Source organism: Amblyomma mixtum, chromosome 3, assembly GCF_055824585.1.
Source record: "Amblyomma mixtum isolate Tamu chromosome 3, ASM5582458v1, whole genome shotgun sequence".
Lineage (NCBI taxonomy): Eukaryota > Metazoa > Arthropoda > Arachnida > Ixodida > Ixodidae > Amblyomma > Amblyomma mixtum.
Genome location: NC_143014.1, coordinates 426,219,573 through 426,238,187, shown reverse-complemented (window position 1 = coordinate 426,238,187; position 18,615 = coordinate 426,219,573). Strand labels below are relative to the sequence as shown.

The 18,615-nt window shown below is 44.0% G+C and overlaps 1 protein-coding gene across 1 annotated transcript in view; it reads left to right on the top strand.

The window, feature by feature from the left end:
- Positions 1–17,641, top strand: part of LOC149357975 (uncharacterized) — a 95,925-nt gene extending 78,284 nt beyond the window's left edge. Inside the window, exons 10-11 of the mRNA XM_089576694.1 lie at positions 12,464–12,577; positions 17,613–17,641. Of these exons, the coding sequence (XP_089432820.1) occupies positions 12,464–12,577; positions 17,613–17,641 (143 nt within the window). The remainder of the gene's footprint in view (positions 1–12,463; positions 12,578–17,612) is intronic.
- The last annotated feature ends 974 nt before the right edge of the window (positions 17,642–18,615 follow it).

The following is an 18,615-nucleotide window of genomic DNA, read 5'->3' as shown; positions in this document are numbered from 1 at the left end:
GAACAGAACGTTATGGATAATTCTGTCGAAAGCCTAAGTAAAGTCGACAAAAATACCTATTACTTACATGCTGTTTTCAAAGTGTTCTAATATGTATTCCTTCTGGGGAAGAAGGGCGCGTTCTGTTGATTTATTTTGTCTAAATCCATGCTGTGAACCAGTTATTGTGTTTTAAGATTGCAGAAAATTTTCCATTCGTCATAGAATAATTTTTTCCAGGCACTGAGATAAAACGGGAAGAATACTGATTGGCCTCTAATAACCGAAGTCATTCTTGTTACCCTTGTTGCAAAGGACCGACACCTTTGCTACCTGCATATCTAAAGGGAAGTTTCTGTTTCTAAGCATAAGTTATATATATATATATATATATATATATATATATATATATATATATATATATATATATATATATAAGCTAAAGGGGCAGAGATACATTCAATTATATGTTTGACAGGGCGAATCTGAACGCTGTTAACATCACGACGACAGGTGGAGTTCGATAATTCGTGAAATATTTCTATAATATCTCTTTCATCACCAGGTACAAGAAAAAAGGTGGCAGGACATTTTGTGATAAGTCGATGGTGCAATTCAGAGGCAGGTTCAACGTATTGCGTGAAATAAGTGTAGAATGCTTCAGCTAAGTTATTACCTGCATAGTACTTTCTATCAACGGTGACCTTGTCGACTGCTGCGTTGATGTACTTGTCCACAAGGGAACGCAGCTTTTTCTAAAGTATGTCAGGACGATCAACTGTACGAAACTAATTCTCATAGTAACGTCTCCTTGCATTACGTATATTATTGTTTAGCTTATTTATGTATTACTTGAATTCTTCCAGAGTGGAAATGTTTTTGGATGTAACAAAAGAATTCTACAGTTTATTCTTCTCTTTGATGTGCGCGAATAACTCTGGTGATACCCATGACTTTCACGCTTTCCTGTTCTTACGTTTGCTTTTAAGAGGAAAATACTTTATGATATATACCGTTAAAGTTTTGTATTTTTGTACAAAGACTTGATACGATTCGTTCCCGTTCTCTTGGTTATATACGTCATCCCAGCGTACAACGCACATCTCCGCATGGAAAGCATCAAAGGAGGCTGCTGTTATAACTTGGAAAAAATAGGCATTCTGCTTTTTAAATTTGGGTTTCACAGCGTGACATAATAGATAGATTCTCATGTGGACGCTTAGATAACAGCAAGTTACTCGGGAGAGTATGGAAGAAGGATCGATATTGGTGATAAATAAATCAAGTAGAGTTTCTGAGCTCGAGGTTACGCGAGTCGGGTCTTTGATAGTAACTGCCATGCCGAAGCAGCGCAGAATTATGCCAAAATTGACACTGTTTGCAGCGTTTTATGTCTATGTTAAAGGCACCGCTAATGACTAAGTCGTATGTATGTTCAAATATAGGAGTAGAAAAGGACTCTATATACTGAAGAGACAACACAGAAGTCACCACTCGGTGGTCTACCAAACACAGAAAACGCAGTATAATTGGTTATTACAGAAACAACTTCCACATCTGGAGATATGCGACATGTGGAGACATGTGGAGATCTTCCACCAAATCACAATCAGTTCGGTTATTAACAAGAATAAATACTCCTCCACCACGACGACTGTAGTGGTTAAGGGAAAACGTTGAAAATGATGGAAAATTGATGTTATCTGTGTTAAGCCATGATTCTGAAATCATAAGGAAATCTGAGGAGAAGCCGAAGCTTTGCAATGGAATTTTAAACTCATCAAGCTTGTTGTTTAACGACCGCACATTGAGTTGGAAACATTTCAGCACAGAAGAAGATAACTGTGGGAGCAGCGTGCTCCTTATAGCTTTGGGCAAAAGATAACGCGAGCTTGTAGCCATGACAAAGATAGTGGCGCGCTATTGCAGTGAACAGGCGGTTATGAGTCAATCACAAACCTAGCTAAGTCACGCGCGTCAGTGACTACCTGTGCGGAGTCGCCTTCCTTTTTGCGGGTGAGCACTTTACCATTGGAACACCAAAGAAAGCGGTAGCTATTGCTTTGAGCCCATTCTTCAGTCGTTGAGAGCAGAAGCTTTGTACAGCACGTCAGGTTATCACACATGTACAGATTGCTGTCCTTCTCTCTGAGCAAGGCTCTCTTTGCCATCCACTCATCATTGAGTGTTTGCCTTCCAAATCTCACTTGAATAGCGGGCAATTTACTTTTATTCGATAGGAACCTATGACAAGCTGCAACACTCTCCCGGTTATGGTAGGTGGGATGCTCAATACACGCCAGAGTTCTGCGCCCTGCCGCTATCTGGGTCCTGACAGGTGGCGTTCGCGCGTCTTCAACATCACAGTCATCGACCTCTGCTAAGTCAACGAGTTTAGCTACATCATTTACTTCTTGTAGGAGGTTTTCCTGCTCGGTTACTGGAACGCCATGTATCTCTAATTTCGTTTTTCTGCTAGGAAAGTCAAGTTCCTTTATATCAGCGTGCAGCTGGCGTACCTCTTTGGAACGATTGACGTTTTCAACATGTTTAAGCCTTTTCTTGATCTGCCCGATTTATTTCTCCTGGTTGTCAAGACGGCTTAGAATATCGTCAAAATGGTCACACATGGTTTGGATGGACTGTTGGTTGTTGTCTACCTGTTCTTTAAGTGGCAAAAGGGAGTCGAGCTTACGACTCAGTTCAGCGAAAGCGGCGGCTACGTAGAAGTCCTGGAACATGCCATTTTGACTTGCTGCGGCACTAAAGGAAGAAGCTGTTCTGCACGTCGGAAAAACAAAATTTTTGCGGTAGTTCCCGCTCCTGGTCTTAGAAGTTAAACCAGAGCAGTTTTCGGCGTGATAGGGTCAGCAGCTTCATTCTCACGATTGTAAGCCAAACAAATTACCGGTTCTGAATCACCCATGACGCCGTAACGCAGTAACGTGCACTTCTTGAAAAAAAAACGACAAAAACCAACAAAAGACTAGCGAGCTTGGCAGCAGCAGCGGTTTGAATATACATATCGAAGGAAAAGGTGGAAAAAGCACCACAAACCTGGGAAAAGTGCACAAGGACTGTTCCAAGCACGCGTCCGTCGCTCGCCACTGCCGCTGCTAAACTGCTGTTAAAGCGGGGCGCAGCCAGTCGATGAAGATTACGATGCACAGTGTTTGTGACAAACGCCCGACAGTCGCTGATTCCTGGATGTCGAAGAAAAGCAGGTAACTGTCGTTAGGTTCCGTGCGCTGATGCAGCGTCAAAGCAGAATATCTTGCAACTTTCAACGTGAGGTGATGGCAGCAGGACAGGACCCAACTTGGAAAGAGGTCCACAAGGACTTGTCAAAGCGCACTTCCGTCGCTCGCCACTGCCGCTGCTGCTAAACTGCTGTTAGATTGGGGCATAGCCAGTCGATGAAGATTACGATGCACAGGGTTTGTGACTCGAGGCCCGACAGCCGCTGATTCGTGGGAAAAGTGCACAAGGACTTGTCAAAGCGGACGTCCGTCGCAAGCCACTAATATATACCAAAATGTTTCGATGCTTCTGATTGTTACATCGAGATTTAGAACATCACTGGAAGTCCAGGCGTCAAGTTTCGGTCCTTAAAGGGCAACTGCGGCTTTTTATAGAGCCTGGAATTTTACTGAAGCTTTCGCGGTACGTTCTCTGCTGTTTTCTGGCTCTTTGTGTCAAATTTTTCAGCTTCACAGCATTTTGCTGCAGCGCAAACAAATGTTAAAATTTTCAATTTCGTTGCCTCAATCGAGAAGATTCCGACGGGCAACCTTGCCTGTGTCACGTCACTGGATGCACGGCGGTGATATTTTTAAGAACGACAAGTTTTAGAGCGTCTTTTGGTCATTTCGAACAAATAATGACTCTAGCTCTCACAGTCGCCAGTCTAGCCAATCAGCGCGCAGGTTAGGTTTTGTGGCATTTCCTGTTACGTCAAAGGTTGGTCATTCGTGATATCATCGTTTGGTCGAAATCCAGTTTGGGTTTCGGGTTCCTTGTTTCTGAGCAGAAAATACTTCTGCTCGGAATTTTGAAACAGATTTTCGCCCTGATGAGAGGGTGCTCTACGGAATATGATGTGATTTGCAACTCAAAATATCCAAAAAAACACGCAGTTCCCTTAAAACCAGGTAAATAACCGCTTCAGCTCACATCGTACCGTACAACGCCCGCTAGCTGCCTATGCAACGTACTTTCCTGCAAAGAATAGCGTGGGCCTCGTCATACAAAAATAACGTTGCCACTTCCTGTGACAGTCGTGCTGTGCTGGATAGTGTTGTGATCTGAAAATTTGCTGAATAGTGGTTCGAATCCGGTTTAGACAAGTTTTTTTCACCCTTTTACCCATTTTACTTTAGCAACTTCTATGGCAGCTATTTTATAGTTCACTTCATTGTAACTCCAGCTGAGCCTTTCACTTTTCTGGTAATCTTTTATGTGAGACGCCTACGATATATGTGCACAGGTACGGCATATTTGGGCACATATGAGACATATTTCTTAATCTCGTGCGGACCAGACGCACATGACACATCTATATGAGATTTTTCAATAGGGCAGCGAATTCCTGCTGTTATCAGTAGAAGTACGTACCGCCTTTGGCAAAAGTAACCAGGCTGCATGGTTTGCTCCTCACTCCTTGTGCAGCACTTAAAACTTCCCTAAAGATGAAAATATCTTGAAAGGTGAGGACAACGATTCTTATTGCCTTACAGAGGTTCAGAGCTTATGTGGTGGTACCAGGGCTCCATTATCGACTTAAAAGGAAAGCGCGCAGCCTGGTCACTTTTGGCGAGGGAGATACGTTGGAAGCGCCGAGGTGGGCATTTTAAAGCGTAAGTTTTAGGGTCCCGTTCAGCGCAAAGTGCGGCGTCCCGGCGGCGGCGTCCGGCGTTTTGTCACGAAACTCTGAATAGGTCGAGAACGTTTTACCTCGCACGTGCAGCTAATTAATGCATTCCATGAATTGTGATTGTAAGGTCGCAACATCACCCAATCATCAAGCGACATGTAAGTATCATAAAGTAAATGAACTGCACTGAAAAGAAAATTCGTGCAATCAGCTCGAAATCGAACCCCTGAACTTTGCTTTGCGAGTCAGACACGCTGCCCCTAAACCACGCCGCACGTTCATGTATATTGGTTTAAGTGAGGCTTTGAAATATGTCGTGTGGTCTTTGACATAATTGCTAGCTTACGACTGTATACCAATTATTGTGTGCGATTACATTTGCACTAATTAAGAGAATAGTGGTTGAGCGAGTAGGTTAAGTTAAGGTTAAAGTTAAGTGCATGTCGTTGAGGGGTGAGTGTACACGAACGATTGTATGCTTGTATCACGTGACACTAGTGTGTCATATGATCTCGTAACATTAGTACAGCACGTGATCCGGTTATGTGCTATTCCGATAGAGTGGAGTCGCTGACGGAACCCATTAACACTACCACGTCATACCTCTAAAGTTGGAGCTTGAGTGTCCGGAACCTTTTTTTGCTGTAACAGTGACAGTTTGCAAGCAGGGGTTGGACTCTAGGTTGCTATTGTAGAAATTGCGGCGAACATTTTTTGACATTTATTTCTAAGCAAGACTTCGGGAAGGTGGGGGGGGGGAATATTACTCACAGAAGAATTATCGCTTTTTTTCTCCTGTGACACACATTCATTTCATATGTAGTCGAAATTCACGTACAATTAAATCATTTTGGCTTTTCTTGAGCACGAGGAGTTCATACCTCATACCTCAGTTCATACCTGGCAGTATACCTCATGATTGGAAAACTGGTAAAGTAATCCCCATCCACAAGTCAGGTCCAACATATAATCCGCTGAACTACAGGCCCATTTCCCTTACATCCGTACAGTGTAAAATTATGGAACACATTATATACACGCATCTAGTTATCTTTCTTGAAGATAACAACTTTTTTTCCAGTCTGCAGCATGGATTCCGTAAAAATTTCTCCTGTGAAACTCAGCTAGTCTCTTTCACTAATGATTTGCATGCCTATCTAGACTGTGGGTTTTCAATTGATTGCATATTCCTCGATTTCTCCAAAGCTTTTGACAAAGTTAACCATACACTACTTCTTCATAAACTAAGCTTCCTAAACATAGACCCTGCAATAATTGACTGGATTAATGCTTTCCTCGCATCCCGCGTTCAGTTTGTAACCACTAATGAAGTGAACTCACCCTCGGCCCCAGTTCAATCCGGCGTTCCGCAAGGGTCGGTTCTAGGTCCTCTCTTATTCCTGATTTATAAAAATGACGTACCTTCTCACGTTTCTTCCAAAATTTGTCTTTTTGCAGACGACTGCGTGTTATACCGTAAACTAACTGATGCTTCAGATGCTTTATTAATTCAGAATGACCTCAATAATATTGTGGAATGGTGTAATACATGGTGCATGGAATTAAATATTAACAAATGCAAATCAATGACGGTATCTCGCACTAACCACATAAGTCCCACTTATATGCTTAATAACGTCTCATTAGAATCGGTGACATCATACCGGTATCTGGGAGTTCTCATTACTAATAATCTATCTTGGAAATCGCATGTCAATTATATCACTTCTAAAGCCAGTAGCACCATTGGATATATACGTCGTAATTTCCGCCTTGCACCATCATCATTAAAATTACTATTGTACACAACTTGCATTCGTCCACAACTTGAATACGCGTCATCTGTCTGGGATCCCGGTCACGTAACACTAATACATTCTCTTGAGCCAATACAAAATGGCTCAGCCCGGTTTATCTTAAACAACTACCAAAGGACCGCTAGTGTTACTAATATTAAAACCTACTTACAACTACAACTTTTATCGACGCGAAGAAAGCTATCTCGCCTGTCTCTCTTTCATAAAATATACCATCATAACACAACCTTGCGCTATCTTTGGGGTCAACCATCGTCATACATTTCAACTCGCCGTGACCACAGCAAAAAGGTACATATTCCACACTCAAATACGCTTGCATATTCATACTCGTTTATTCCTCGGACAAGCAATGACTGGAATAACCTACCAGCATCACTAACAAGTATATCTGAAATTGAGAACTTTAAATCAGCATTACACAGTTTCTTTTCATAGCTAGTGCTCATATCATCATCATGGCGTTCATAGATGGTGTTCATATTCCCAATACGACTGTTTGTTTATTAGGAACTGCATTCCTTCTTTATTATTTGTTTTCCTTGCCATATTTTTCTGTATTTATTAAAACCGTTACCGATGTCGTAGTTTACTTTTTGTACCTTTGTTCTTTTTCATTCTTTTTGTATGCTTACTTTCGTTTTTGTACTGGTTTTACAGAGATTGCGTATATTTTTTACTAATAACTTTTTTGTATAAAATGTGTATGCCTCTGCATCCGCCCTTCCCCTCTATAATGTACATTTGTACCCTGAGGGTATAATAAATAAATAAATAAATATGGTACTTGAACGCGTACAATAGACGATATGCGAAATCGCTTGGCGGTCTGGCAACACCGCGCCCACAACTTCCGGTTTCCATCTTGGCTCGGTCGAGCTCGTCGGGCTGGTGCATCGTTTGCTATGCGTACTTTCTTCTTGCGAGTGGAATTTCAACAGGCAAGCTTCAGCTTTTGCATTATTTTCACAGCTGATCTTTGACCAAATGTAGGTGCTTTCAATAAGCGCCAGCTTACTCCTACCGCGTCCTCAGCTTCGCTTGAAGTCTGGCGCTGATGATCGCAATAATCGGCATTCGAAAGTGGGTTGGAAAGTCGAACCGTGTGCTGTTGTCGTTTTAATGCTCGCATTAAAGCACGAGTTCAAGCGTCACGCATTATCATGGCTATTTTATTCCCAGGTGGACGCGAACTCATCTGGTAGGGTAGCGAGCGGTTATTTTGCGGTGAGTGCGCACGTGTGTTGACAAACTTCTGTGACAGTGCGAACTTTCGTTCGCGCTGACGCCAAGAGCTTCGTGCATTGCAGTATAATCACACAAGACCCTCGACTAGCTGCGTAATTCGATTCCTTTACTGTAATGTGCAATGTGCATCCGCGGTTTTCAACGTCACCGTTTCAGAGCCCGGCGTCGGTTGATTTTCGCCACAATTCGTTGAAACCGCGTCCTGCTTAAGACGCAGTCAGTCGACATTAACAAGAGGAAAGTAGGCATGCACATATAATTCAAAATATTGCAAGCAAAGACGCAGCTTTTTTTTTCAGATAAGCACTGAGCCACCGCGGCGGCTTGATTAGAGAAAGATGCTACAGCTGTAGGTGCATGCACGGACTCGATACACTGGTCAGGCTGTGTGTGCAGGGGCGAAATTAGCCTGTTCGGTTGCTTCCAAAACTTAACTTACTCCCAAACTTGGACAAATGGCTTTGTTGCGAAGCAAGATTTTGGAGCTTGCCACAACGATAATAAAATCTGATGGCCTGAAGCGTTTTCAGAACACTGTTGCACGTACTTTCTAGCTTAGAAATGCATAATAATGTAGCTATATTATTCGCTTCTTTTTTTTAGCTTTTCGTCGCCTTCAGATATCGAAGGTATAGGAATCCTCAAGAAATAAAGCATTCGCACCTCAGTTTTTATACGTAGGGTATATTGCTTCACAAAGACTCCTTAACGCGCATAACATATGCGTATGGTCCATAGAGTTTGCTCGCCCTTCTAAAACTAATTGAACACGGGAAAAACTTAACTGAACACGTAGCAAACTAAGCAGTAATCGGCATATGGTTCTTCGAGTGAACTTATTTCGCCACGGCACGAGCGATCGGCCCGCTCAAAAAAATTATTCTCTATTACGTTGTTCAAGTATGCGTCTATATATATTCACGCCCGACCGGAGAGTTGATAAATGCACGAAATCGGCTTCTAATTTTGATCAGAGACAACAAAGGCTGTGGTCCTTATCGTAATTTCAACGCAAATCACCTCGAGAGATTTGTCAAAAATCATCGCAGAAAGCGAAAGCTGCGCACTGATCCGCGTGCTGACACATGATACCTCGCATGGCGTTTTGTGTTACTAAAACGTTGGGACGGAGTAAAAAAATAGAAAAGCGAAAAGCTGGAACGCTCCTAGTTCTGGCCCGCATCGTAGTGTCTTTTCACAGTGGAGAGGGTAGCGCAACACTGCATCGGCATTTTACTTTTCAAACGAAGCGCAGCCGTTTTAACCCAACGCTGGGCAGCGGTTTCGTTTTCTGTACCGTACCAACATGGAGGACTTAGTTCTCGGAGCGCCGAGAGATGGCGCTGCGCATTTCGCATATCTTCTATTAAATGGTCGCATTTAAATCTCTGTTTGTTGAAGAGACTGCGATCGTTATAGGAATAGGTAGCAGTTTAGGACTAAGGTGGCCAGGCCGTTGAAGCAAAATACACGTGAAAACTTTTTGCTTATAACTGGGTGGACCGAAAAGGAAACAGACGAAATACTGACCTCCAAAAACAGCAGGTGAGCTGCACGCATATAACCTTGCCAGGAGTGTGGAACCAAGCCTTTTTAACCAGTTACCTTCATGTCGGACTCATTTTTCATGGTTGTAATATTTGCCTCTGCATTTTACAAAATTTTCTTTCTCAGCTAAGCCGCACCTGCTGATTTTGTCGTCAAATTTCAACTTCGAAAGTAGCGCATCAACGTTCACTTTAAAGACAGGAGACTCAGAAAGTGTAGCGCTGCTATATGTATGCTTGGCGTGTGAGCGAGGTGTAAGCACCAGACAGCACTCCTTGCTACTTCCCCAAAGACTAAGTGCCTCTTTTAATCACAAAATTCTGACTTGAGCGCCTGGACTTTCTCGTTGCATCGGCCTCTAAAATCCAAAATCGTGATGTTTAATACAACTACCTCATCACTTCACATCGGCCCTGGCTTCTGCAATTATTGCAACAGCATTTTCCTGAGACCAAGTAGAACTAGTAGTCAGCAGCAAACTAGCTTTTACATGCCGCTCCTCTTTTAGAAAACACTTCGCGAACTTTTCAACTTTTTAACCTCAACTCGAGGGATCCAACCGCTACACTCTAAGGGGCTTATCGTCCTTTTGGGCGAAAAGTTGATCCTTTCGGAGACGAACTGCGTGGGCAACCATAAGTCCTACTCGTGACTAACTGTGGAGACTCACCATTAGCCTGCTACGAATCATCTTTTCGGGTGCAACTGTTTGTCCAGAGTACTCAACGTAAGAATGCAACGATTTATCCAAAGATAGCAACAAGTGACAGAAAATAAAACTTTTGTGCCCGCGGTGCGAATCAAGCCCCTCTCTTGTCAGTTGGGCGCTTACTGCGCTGCCCACAAGCCCGCCGCTAATTTTTAGCTCTCTATAAAGTAGACTCCCCCTACATCTTATACAACATTCCTAATTCGTTGGCTATATATATATATAAATATATATATATATATATATATATATATATATATATATATATATATATATATATATATATATATATATATATATATATATATATATATATATATATATATATATATATATGAGTACATGTAGTCAACTCATAATTAACACGTATAGCTAATATCCAATCCATGTTAAAGCTCGCTTCCGATGAGGGGTATAATTGATAAGCCTTAAAACAGAGACAAGGCGCTCATAACGACGATCCTCACACAAAAAATGTGTTCGAGCCGTCTGTGTATTGACGCATAGTGCTATGCAGCCGGCGCTGGCGGGAGCAAGGCCACGTTCACTCGATGCCTCCCGGTGGCGTATCTCCGCAGTCTTTTTTCCTCGCCCTCGCCGCGGCTGTATGGTTTCGTCTTTCCGCCGAGCGCGCCTCCGCCGAGCGCGGCGATTCGCCACTTCAGGGCACCACTTTGCTGCAAGGCAGTATAAAACCATATACTAACCGACAGAGAGTGTGTTGAGGTCGATAGATCTCGTCCACACCACTAATGTGTCGAAGGTGATGAAGAAAATCTAATTGCAAAGATAAGAAATGGGCAGAGTACCAAAAAAAAAGAAATTTGCTGAATATGACAACCGAAATGCAATCCAGGGGATAAAAGCAGAAAGAAGGGTGAAGTTAGCATACCATCATAGCTCTCCAGGCTCCAGCCAATGGTGTAATCGGCGCCAGGGCCTTCGAAAAATTCCTTTTCTCTTCTTTGTTCCTCCTTGTTTCTCTGCTCCGGTTGTCAAGTCCTCGCTGAAGCGTAGGATGTAGGATCAATATTTTTGCTAGATGTCGCTTGGTCCTATTTAGATGTCTCGCCTGTTATAATTGAAGCTTGTTGTTTGGTTTGCTTTTTTGTATTTTCTGTAGGTTCTTGTCTTGTTCTCTTGATTTATCAATACTTACAGAATATAAAATGAGGTTAAAAGGAGGAGCCTCTCCCGCTCAACTAATGTACCGCGGGTGCCATATACTTACAGGAACAAAACGTAATTGCGCATATCCTTTACGCGAACTACGCAAATCATCCCCTTACACGTTTTGAAAAACGTCGTGTACATATCAACGTGTTCTTAGCTGATGCTCGCTTCTGCGCCACTAAGCCTTTCACGATGCAGCAGTCTGGGCCTCCCCACGGATAGCGACTGTGCTCTTGATCTTTTCACTAACCGCGTACTCTCGCGTGCTTCAAGTGCAGAAGCACACAATTTCATAAACAGGAAACATTCCATCAATGTTGGTGACTTACACAGCAGCATAGAAACAGAGCAGGGACAAAAAATGAGGTTCCTCTTGTCCAGTGTTCTCTTCCTACCGAGGACTTTATTGTTTAGTCCTAGAAATGTGCACAGGCCTGTTTCATCCAGCTGTTAGTATTTTTGCTAGCAAAATTTCGTCTCCGGGAACGAGCAGTTGTCGTTTCTTCCATAGGAATAAAAATCGCTTAAAGTAGTTAGTTGTAAAGGGGTACAGGTTATCGCGCTGCACAAAAGTTCATTCTTTCAGAGAAAATATTTTTCACAATTTCTGTCATCATGTTGCGCAGAAACAGTCTTCAAAGAGCACTAAGCGCAGCTCTGTCAGGGATTTATCCTTAGAATTGGGTGAAAGTTGTTTTCCGGCAAAAGTGCTTCTAAAAATGTAGATAGAATTGTTACCAGTTAAATTACCTGAGAGGCTCTTTTAAAAATAATGTTATCATCTACAAGATCAGCAGTTAGCCTCGTTTACCAGGTAAAACATATTACGGTCGATAATGTAGCTTAACTAGTCAGTTGTACGCATTGCATAGTGCTCCAGAAAATGAAACGAAATATGTGTCTAGTACTATGTGCCACCTAAAACCATTTACAATTGGCACGTGTTTATCGTTGGTCTGGAAACATGTGCCAAGTTCCGAGTTAACAAGTACCCTGGAGTTACCCTATCGGCCAAGCAAATACTGGTACTTAAATGTCAGTTTTGTATGAATAAAAGATCATTATTCTCTGAGCAGTGGATATACTCTAAAACGATGCATCCTTCTCTCCTTTCAGCTCACAAGGCTCACCACAAGCACCTACACGGCGGCATAGAGTTCCTGGAAAGCATTCCTCACACGGCAAGCGGGAAAGACCAGCGCAATGCTCTTAGAGATGCCTACATCCAGCAACTGTCTCTTAGATCGAGGAAACCTGAGTTGAACTAAAGGCTAGACTTTAGTTGGTGACTGTTCATATCGAGCTGATCGGACACTGCTCAAAAAGGAAGGGTGAATAATGTGTTTTTCCACACAGGAAGTTTGACCAGCGCGCTTCAGGAACTCTGCATAAAATGAACTCTTCAAGCGGCAGGTGTCACATTCACCACTCTGGCAGAACTTGGACACCAGGCTGAGACAGCACTTTATAACATGAAACAATACTCGCACCAGGCCTACCTTGCTTTGCATTGCTCACGTAGCAGGCGCGCACCTTACTCTGAAGCCACTGCAATCATAGCCCACGTCCAAGACAAAATTAAGAGAGGCGTGTGAGAGTGCTGCTTCCTTAACCCGTCGCAAAAGGAGGTAAACCTAATAAGAACCCGACCATAGCATGCACGTGTGGTACGGCTCCACTTTATCGGTTTCAATTCAGTACACTGCCCTGAGCATTCGCACAAAATTTGTAGAACAGCACTTTCTGGTCTGATTAAAAATCTGCTATGAGTGCGCGCTATGGTCTTCGTAGTTTCTGTCCGTTAACCCGCTGTCACTGTTTTGGTAGCGCGTTAGCTAAACCCAACGCTTAACGTACAAGTCCCTTGCTGTCTCCACCAAAGGCGTCACCACGAGGTTGCAGGGGTTCGGTGCCTTGATGACTCATAGTGCAGCGCTGGAGGGGCTGTTCAGCTGCTCAGCAACGAAGTGGGCCTGTTAGGACGGGAGGAGTGAGCTGACCACGCCGGCGACACTGCGCTTGTCACTGCCTGAAATGTTGCAGGTGACGACGAACATGGGCTTGGCCGTCACTTACGTGCATTTTTCCAGAGGGTCATTCCAGTGCTTACTGACACACGTGTTTTCAATCTTCAGCTAATTCTTGCCTTGCTCGCCACTTTACTTCCATAATGAATTTCAGCGTCAACCACTGCCACAGGTGGAGCCGCCGCGGAGGCTTATTGGTTACGGTTCTTGGCTGCTGACCCGAAATGCACGGGTTGGATCCCGACCGCAGCGGTTGCATTTCAATGGCGGAGAAATTCTAGAGGCCCGTGTGCTGTGCGATGTCAGTGCACGCTAAAAAATCCCAGGTCTGCGAAATTATGCGGAGCCCTCCACAACGGCGTCCCTCATAGTCTGAGTCGCTTTAGAACGTTAAACTCCATCAGCCATAAACTAAGCTAATGCCACAGGATTTTTCTTCAATTCATGATCATGCACCTTGTTTTGAAAAAAAAAGTCAATCACTTGAAATTCTAATCCTTCTAACACATAAACAAAGATTTAAATATATTTTCTCAGCCTGTGTACCTTGCTCAAATATAAGTACTGGTCCTATACCCACTAAGCGTTCGATAGCTTACGAATAGTAAAACTGAGCGCTGCGAACGAGTTATGTTCTTTTCAGCAATTAAATCCGTGGCAAGTAAACGCACTTCCTGTGTCTGAAGTCTGAAAGGAGCATCAAATCGGAGAGATGTTTTAAGTAGAACGTTTGGGTTCAAATGGTATTGGCTTTGTGACCTTTAGGTTGACATTTTCATTTACTAATGCAGCAGAGATTTTTTAACTTTCGGATAACATAATTTTACAGCACATCAGGGACGCCAACTGTGTGACTCCCTATTTTCTAGTACTACCTTAAACTTGTTAGCCGATATGCAAACATGGGTGCAGTTACAAGCCAACAGTGTTGGCTCGTTTTGTTCTGGTTTTTTTTTGTGTCGTGGAATGTTTCGACATAAATAACAAGTAGCTGAATAGCTGCATAGCCAGTGTTATGTATGGTCCAATATAAAAGATTATTACACACATCGATGCCTCTGTCACCGCACTTTCTCATTCCAAGAAATAATGAAATGACTGTCGCTAGTTCGGCAGCATGAGGAATAAGGATTGATCAAATGTTTTATGGGGGACCCCCAAGGTGGAGTAGATTTGTAATAAGGGAGTAATTACTCATTGGCATCCACTCAAGAGCAGCCATACGGCTACCATAGGTCCATACGGCCATACGTCCTGGTGCAGGGTTCGAACCCGGGACCAGGACGTATGGCCGTATGAACGTATGGCCGTATGGACCTATGGTAGCCGTATGGCTGCTGTTGGGTCGATGGCAATGAGTAATTACTCCCTTATTAATAAGGATTGAATCCGCTCATCGAGGACTGACGCATTGTGAAATCCTGCATCTTACTCTGGGACTTCACACACTTTTTCATATCCATCGCTCATAAATAGCAGCAAAGTTGGCGCGACGAAGCAGCGCGAAGGTTAAGCCTGATGCCTCCTTCTGATTTTTGTTTCCTTTGGGCACAGCTTAACGGTGCGTAAATGACACTTGTGGAGCTTAAGCATTTACGATTCACCAACCTGCACTGATCGAGAGGGAAAAAACGGCGAATTGGGCTGAATAAAACCTCCAAGGTTCTTCTTCGACACGCTTCTAAGTGATTTTTTGACAACGTTTCTGTTTTCAAGAAACAAAAAATGGGTGCTCTGGTCAGCTGCTGTCACACATGTAGCCAATCAGGTGAAACCAGCTGTCCCATAACCCAGCATTCATGCAACAAAACGCCGTGTGGCGACGAAAACAGGGCTGCTTTTCTGCCCTGCCGACGTCTTCCGACGTGGCCGCGGCCAATCGGGCCAGCCTGCCGCCTATCTATTTTTCCAATACAAATGTGCCCGCTTTCTGCTGTCACTAAAAGCTGACATAATTTTCGTCACATATCCGAATTATTCGGCCATCTCGGGTGGGGGAAGGGGGGGGGGGGGTCTGTGCGCATGTATAAGCCTGACACATCAAAGTAATGCATTAGAGGACAGAAAGAGATCTCTTCCGAATTTTCAGCGCCATTTTTTTAGTAGGAGGGGGGGGGGGGGGGGCTAAAGGTTATACGGAGCGCGGAAAAGTGCAGCGTGCCGCAACGATTCGGCAGTGAGAACGTTTGGCTCTCACTCTTGATGGACACAAAATAAAATAGTTTCACATTATCACGGACTGGAAGACTACAATGTGGGCAGTGGTGCGGCACAGGGCGCTCGCGCTAGACTCGCCGCCATTAAAATCATTCCATCGCCATATGCCATGCAGTCCTGTCTTCATCGGGCTTGCCGGCACATAACATTTGGTGGAGGTGCTCGGATCCTTTACCTTGCCGGCACCGGAGCTTAGAAGCCTGCTGTCCACCGAGGTCTTCTGTGGATTGCTCGTGTCTTCGCACCTCCCGGCATTGCCGCAGTCTGCAGTTATGACCTGATGCCACAGCCCTCCTCCGCCCCGCTCCAAGCTTCGACCAGAAGACACGACGACATGACGACCACATTGATCCAAGACCGCCGCTACTGATGTGAGACCTTACTTATCGGCCACTCACACAAAAGACACAAGGACCTACGACCCCACTGATCGCAGACCGTAGCCATTGACCTGAGACCTCACTGACCACCCACCCACACATGAGAACTCAGCACCCCAGCCGTGCCATTGGGTGCGTCCACGGGCCTCGGCGTTGGCTTTCGGCGACCGGTGGCTCCTCAGTCTTCGTGGACCTGGCTTCAACCGCTCATCCTCTGCTCACCTCTTGCATCGTGTCGGCAAGCCCTGCACCTTCTTATCTTCTGCGTTCATACCCCCTGTCACACCCATTGTGACGTCCTGTATTTCATCGTCACTGCCGTTTTCCTAGTTCGCGCGATCGGGGCGATCGCTCGATAGCCCCGGGTAGTGTCACTTACTAGAAGACGACAAAGTGGGCAGAGGCGCGGCACGGAGCGCTCGCGCTGGGCTCACCGCCATTAAAATCATTCCATCGCCTTATGTCATGTAGTCCTTTCTTCACTTTGTATCGTTTATTCTATTGGGCAAATTGTTGCACTGTAGTTGTTATTTCTTGATTTTGGAGAAAGTAATAATGCAGTAGTGAATTTAAGAGATGAAGCCTCACGAAATTCCTTATTTATAGAGGGGTAAAAACAGGTGGGCCATGCAGCACCGGGGCTCCCAATGCCTTCCAGACGAATGGCGGGTTCGCTGTGGGTGTGCCTCGGCAAGGCTTCTCCATGGCAGAAGAAAAGAAATCACGAAAATTTCTCTTAAATTACACATTTCTATGTATTTAAAATAGTCACAATTAGGCATAAGATATTTAACAAGTTTGTTTGTTCACTCAATTATTATAATACTTTTATGCATCCCCCCTCTGGCGCTTGGTGGGAATACTAGAACGCTTGCGTATTTGTGACGCTCTTCTGGAAACCAGTTTTTGAGGAGTGCCCTCATCTTTTTTTTTCTTTGCGATTGGATGGTCTGATGCCGTAAAACTGCGGAATTACTGCTTTCCGCAAAGATAATTTGGTTTTGCTAAATTGAGCCCAAGAATAGCGCAGAAGTCACCATCCTGTCTTCGATAAATTTTTACGGGCCAGGTGGGTAACACAACCGCTTAACTGCTAAACATTTTTTCCAAGTTGGAAAGAAAGGCCGCATCATATGAAAGACTACCATGTGACCGTGCACTCGCGTGACACAGCAGTGTTCTAAAATACGGAATTCGTGACCATACACAGTCATTCCCATTGGTGTCGCGAATGTGACGGGGCCAGAAGAATGAAATGGGCGCTGGCGGTTAAACAAACACCATGTTCACTGAGGTCAACAACAACAAACACCTGTAACCTGGCCGTGTTCATTACAGCTAACGAGGGAGGCGCTGGTTCCCAACAATGACACGCAGGCTGAAACGCTGTACTCCATTTCATACACCAGGAGCAACGCTGTGAAAGGTACGGAAGTAGTCCACATTAAAAAATAAAGGGAGGCGTGTTACTCCGCGGTTGTTATAGCGGGGTTGTCTAAGAAACGAAAAAGCGACAGCGTGTCTTCAGAAATAAGAGCACATTTAATCAAGCTCATGGCAAATGTCTCATGAATTAAGCCTGCAGACAAACCATTTATTATTTTTTGCTCACCCCACCGAACGCACTACTTTTTGATCGCGGATGTGGGCAGCACGAACAAGAGCGCTAGCTTTAACAGCGTTTTACCTGATGTATGAAAGAATGTATGCTATATAGTAACGTTCCTACAGCCGCCGGACGTCGTTTAGCATCTGGCGTCTCTACGCTCCGACGCATTGCTCAGCTCTGAAACTAGTGATTTTTCTACGGCTTGACGGACGAAACGCCCGACCAACGACTAGGTACGCAGTTTTGTGCTTCTACCTGTATATTGCTTCGGGTAACCAGCGCGCCCGCTGTTAATAACACTGAACACGGCCAGGTCATAGGCGTTACTTTCACTTTTGTCTCCCGAGCCCACTTTATTCTTTGCGCCCCGTCATATTCGCGGCAACATCGAGCACGGCTACGGTCACGAATGTCAGGTAAGAGAGCCTAGCTGTTGCGGCATGCAAGCGCATGGTTTTTTTTCCTGATATGTCGCGGTGTTTTTTTCATGTATAGCGGTGTTTCTTTTCAATGTGTAAAAAATTAATTTCAAGTGCACATCAAAATAACAGCTCATGAATTACATGCTTTTTGTCACAATCTGTTTTGGCACTACATGGAATTTTCGCCCATATTCTCTCAATTTAATTATTTTAATGAACCAGCTATATAAATGCTCTTTCTACATTAAGTAGGCAGCAAAATAGTTGAAGTCACCTCTACCTATTGTGCTTCGGTATGTTTTTAATCTTTGGCTAAAGTTAGCTGGGACACCCTGTATATAAACAAAGGCAACGTTTGCGCTTGCCCCACCTGATTTTCGCTGCCTATGCTGCATTGCGTAAGCGTAATGAATTTTTTGTTTCCTTTTATCGACAGTCTTGTGTTAAATATCTCCACACTGCATTATTGCATCAATAGGCAACAGTGGAGCGAAGACCTCTTCAAATATTTTACTTTCCCTTAATTTTCTCACGCTTGTTAGGTTGTGCGCGCGATTGTGAACGTGTATGGGCACTTCTCGGACGCTTTTTCATGATTCTTCTTGTGTTTCCT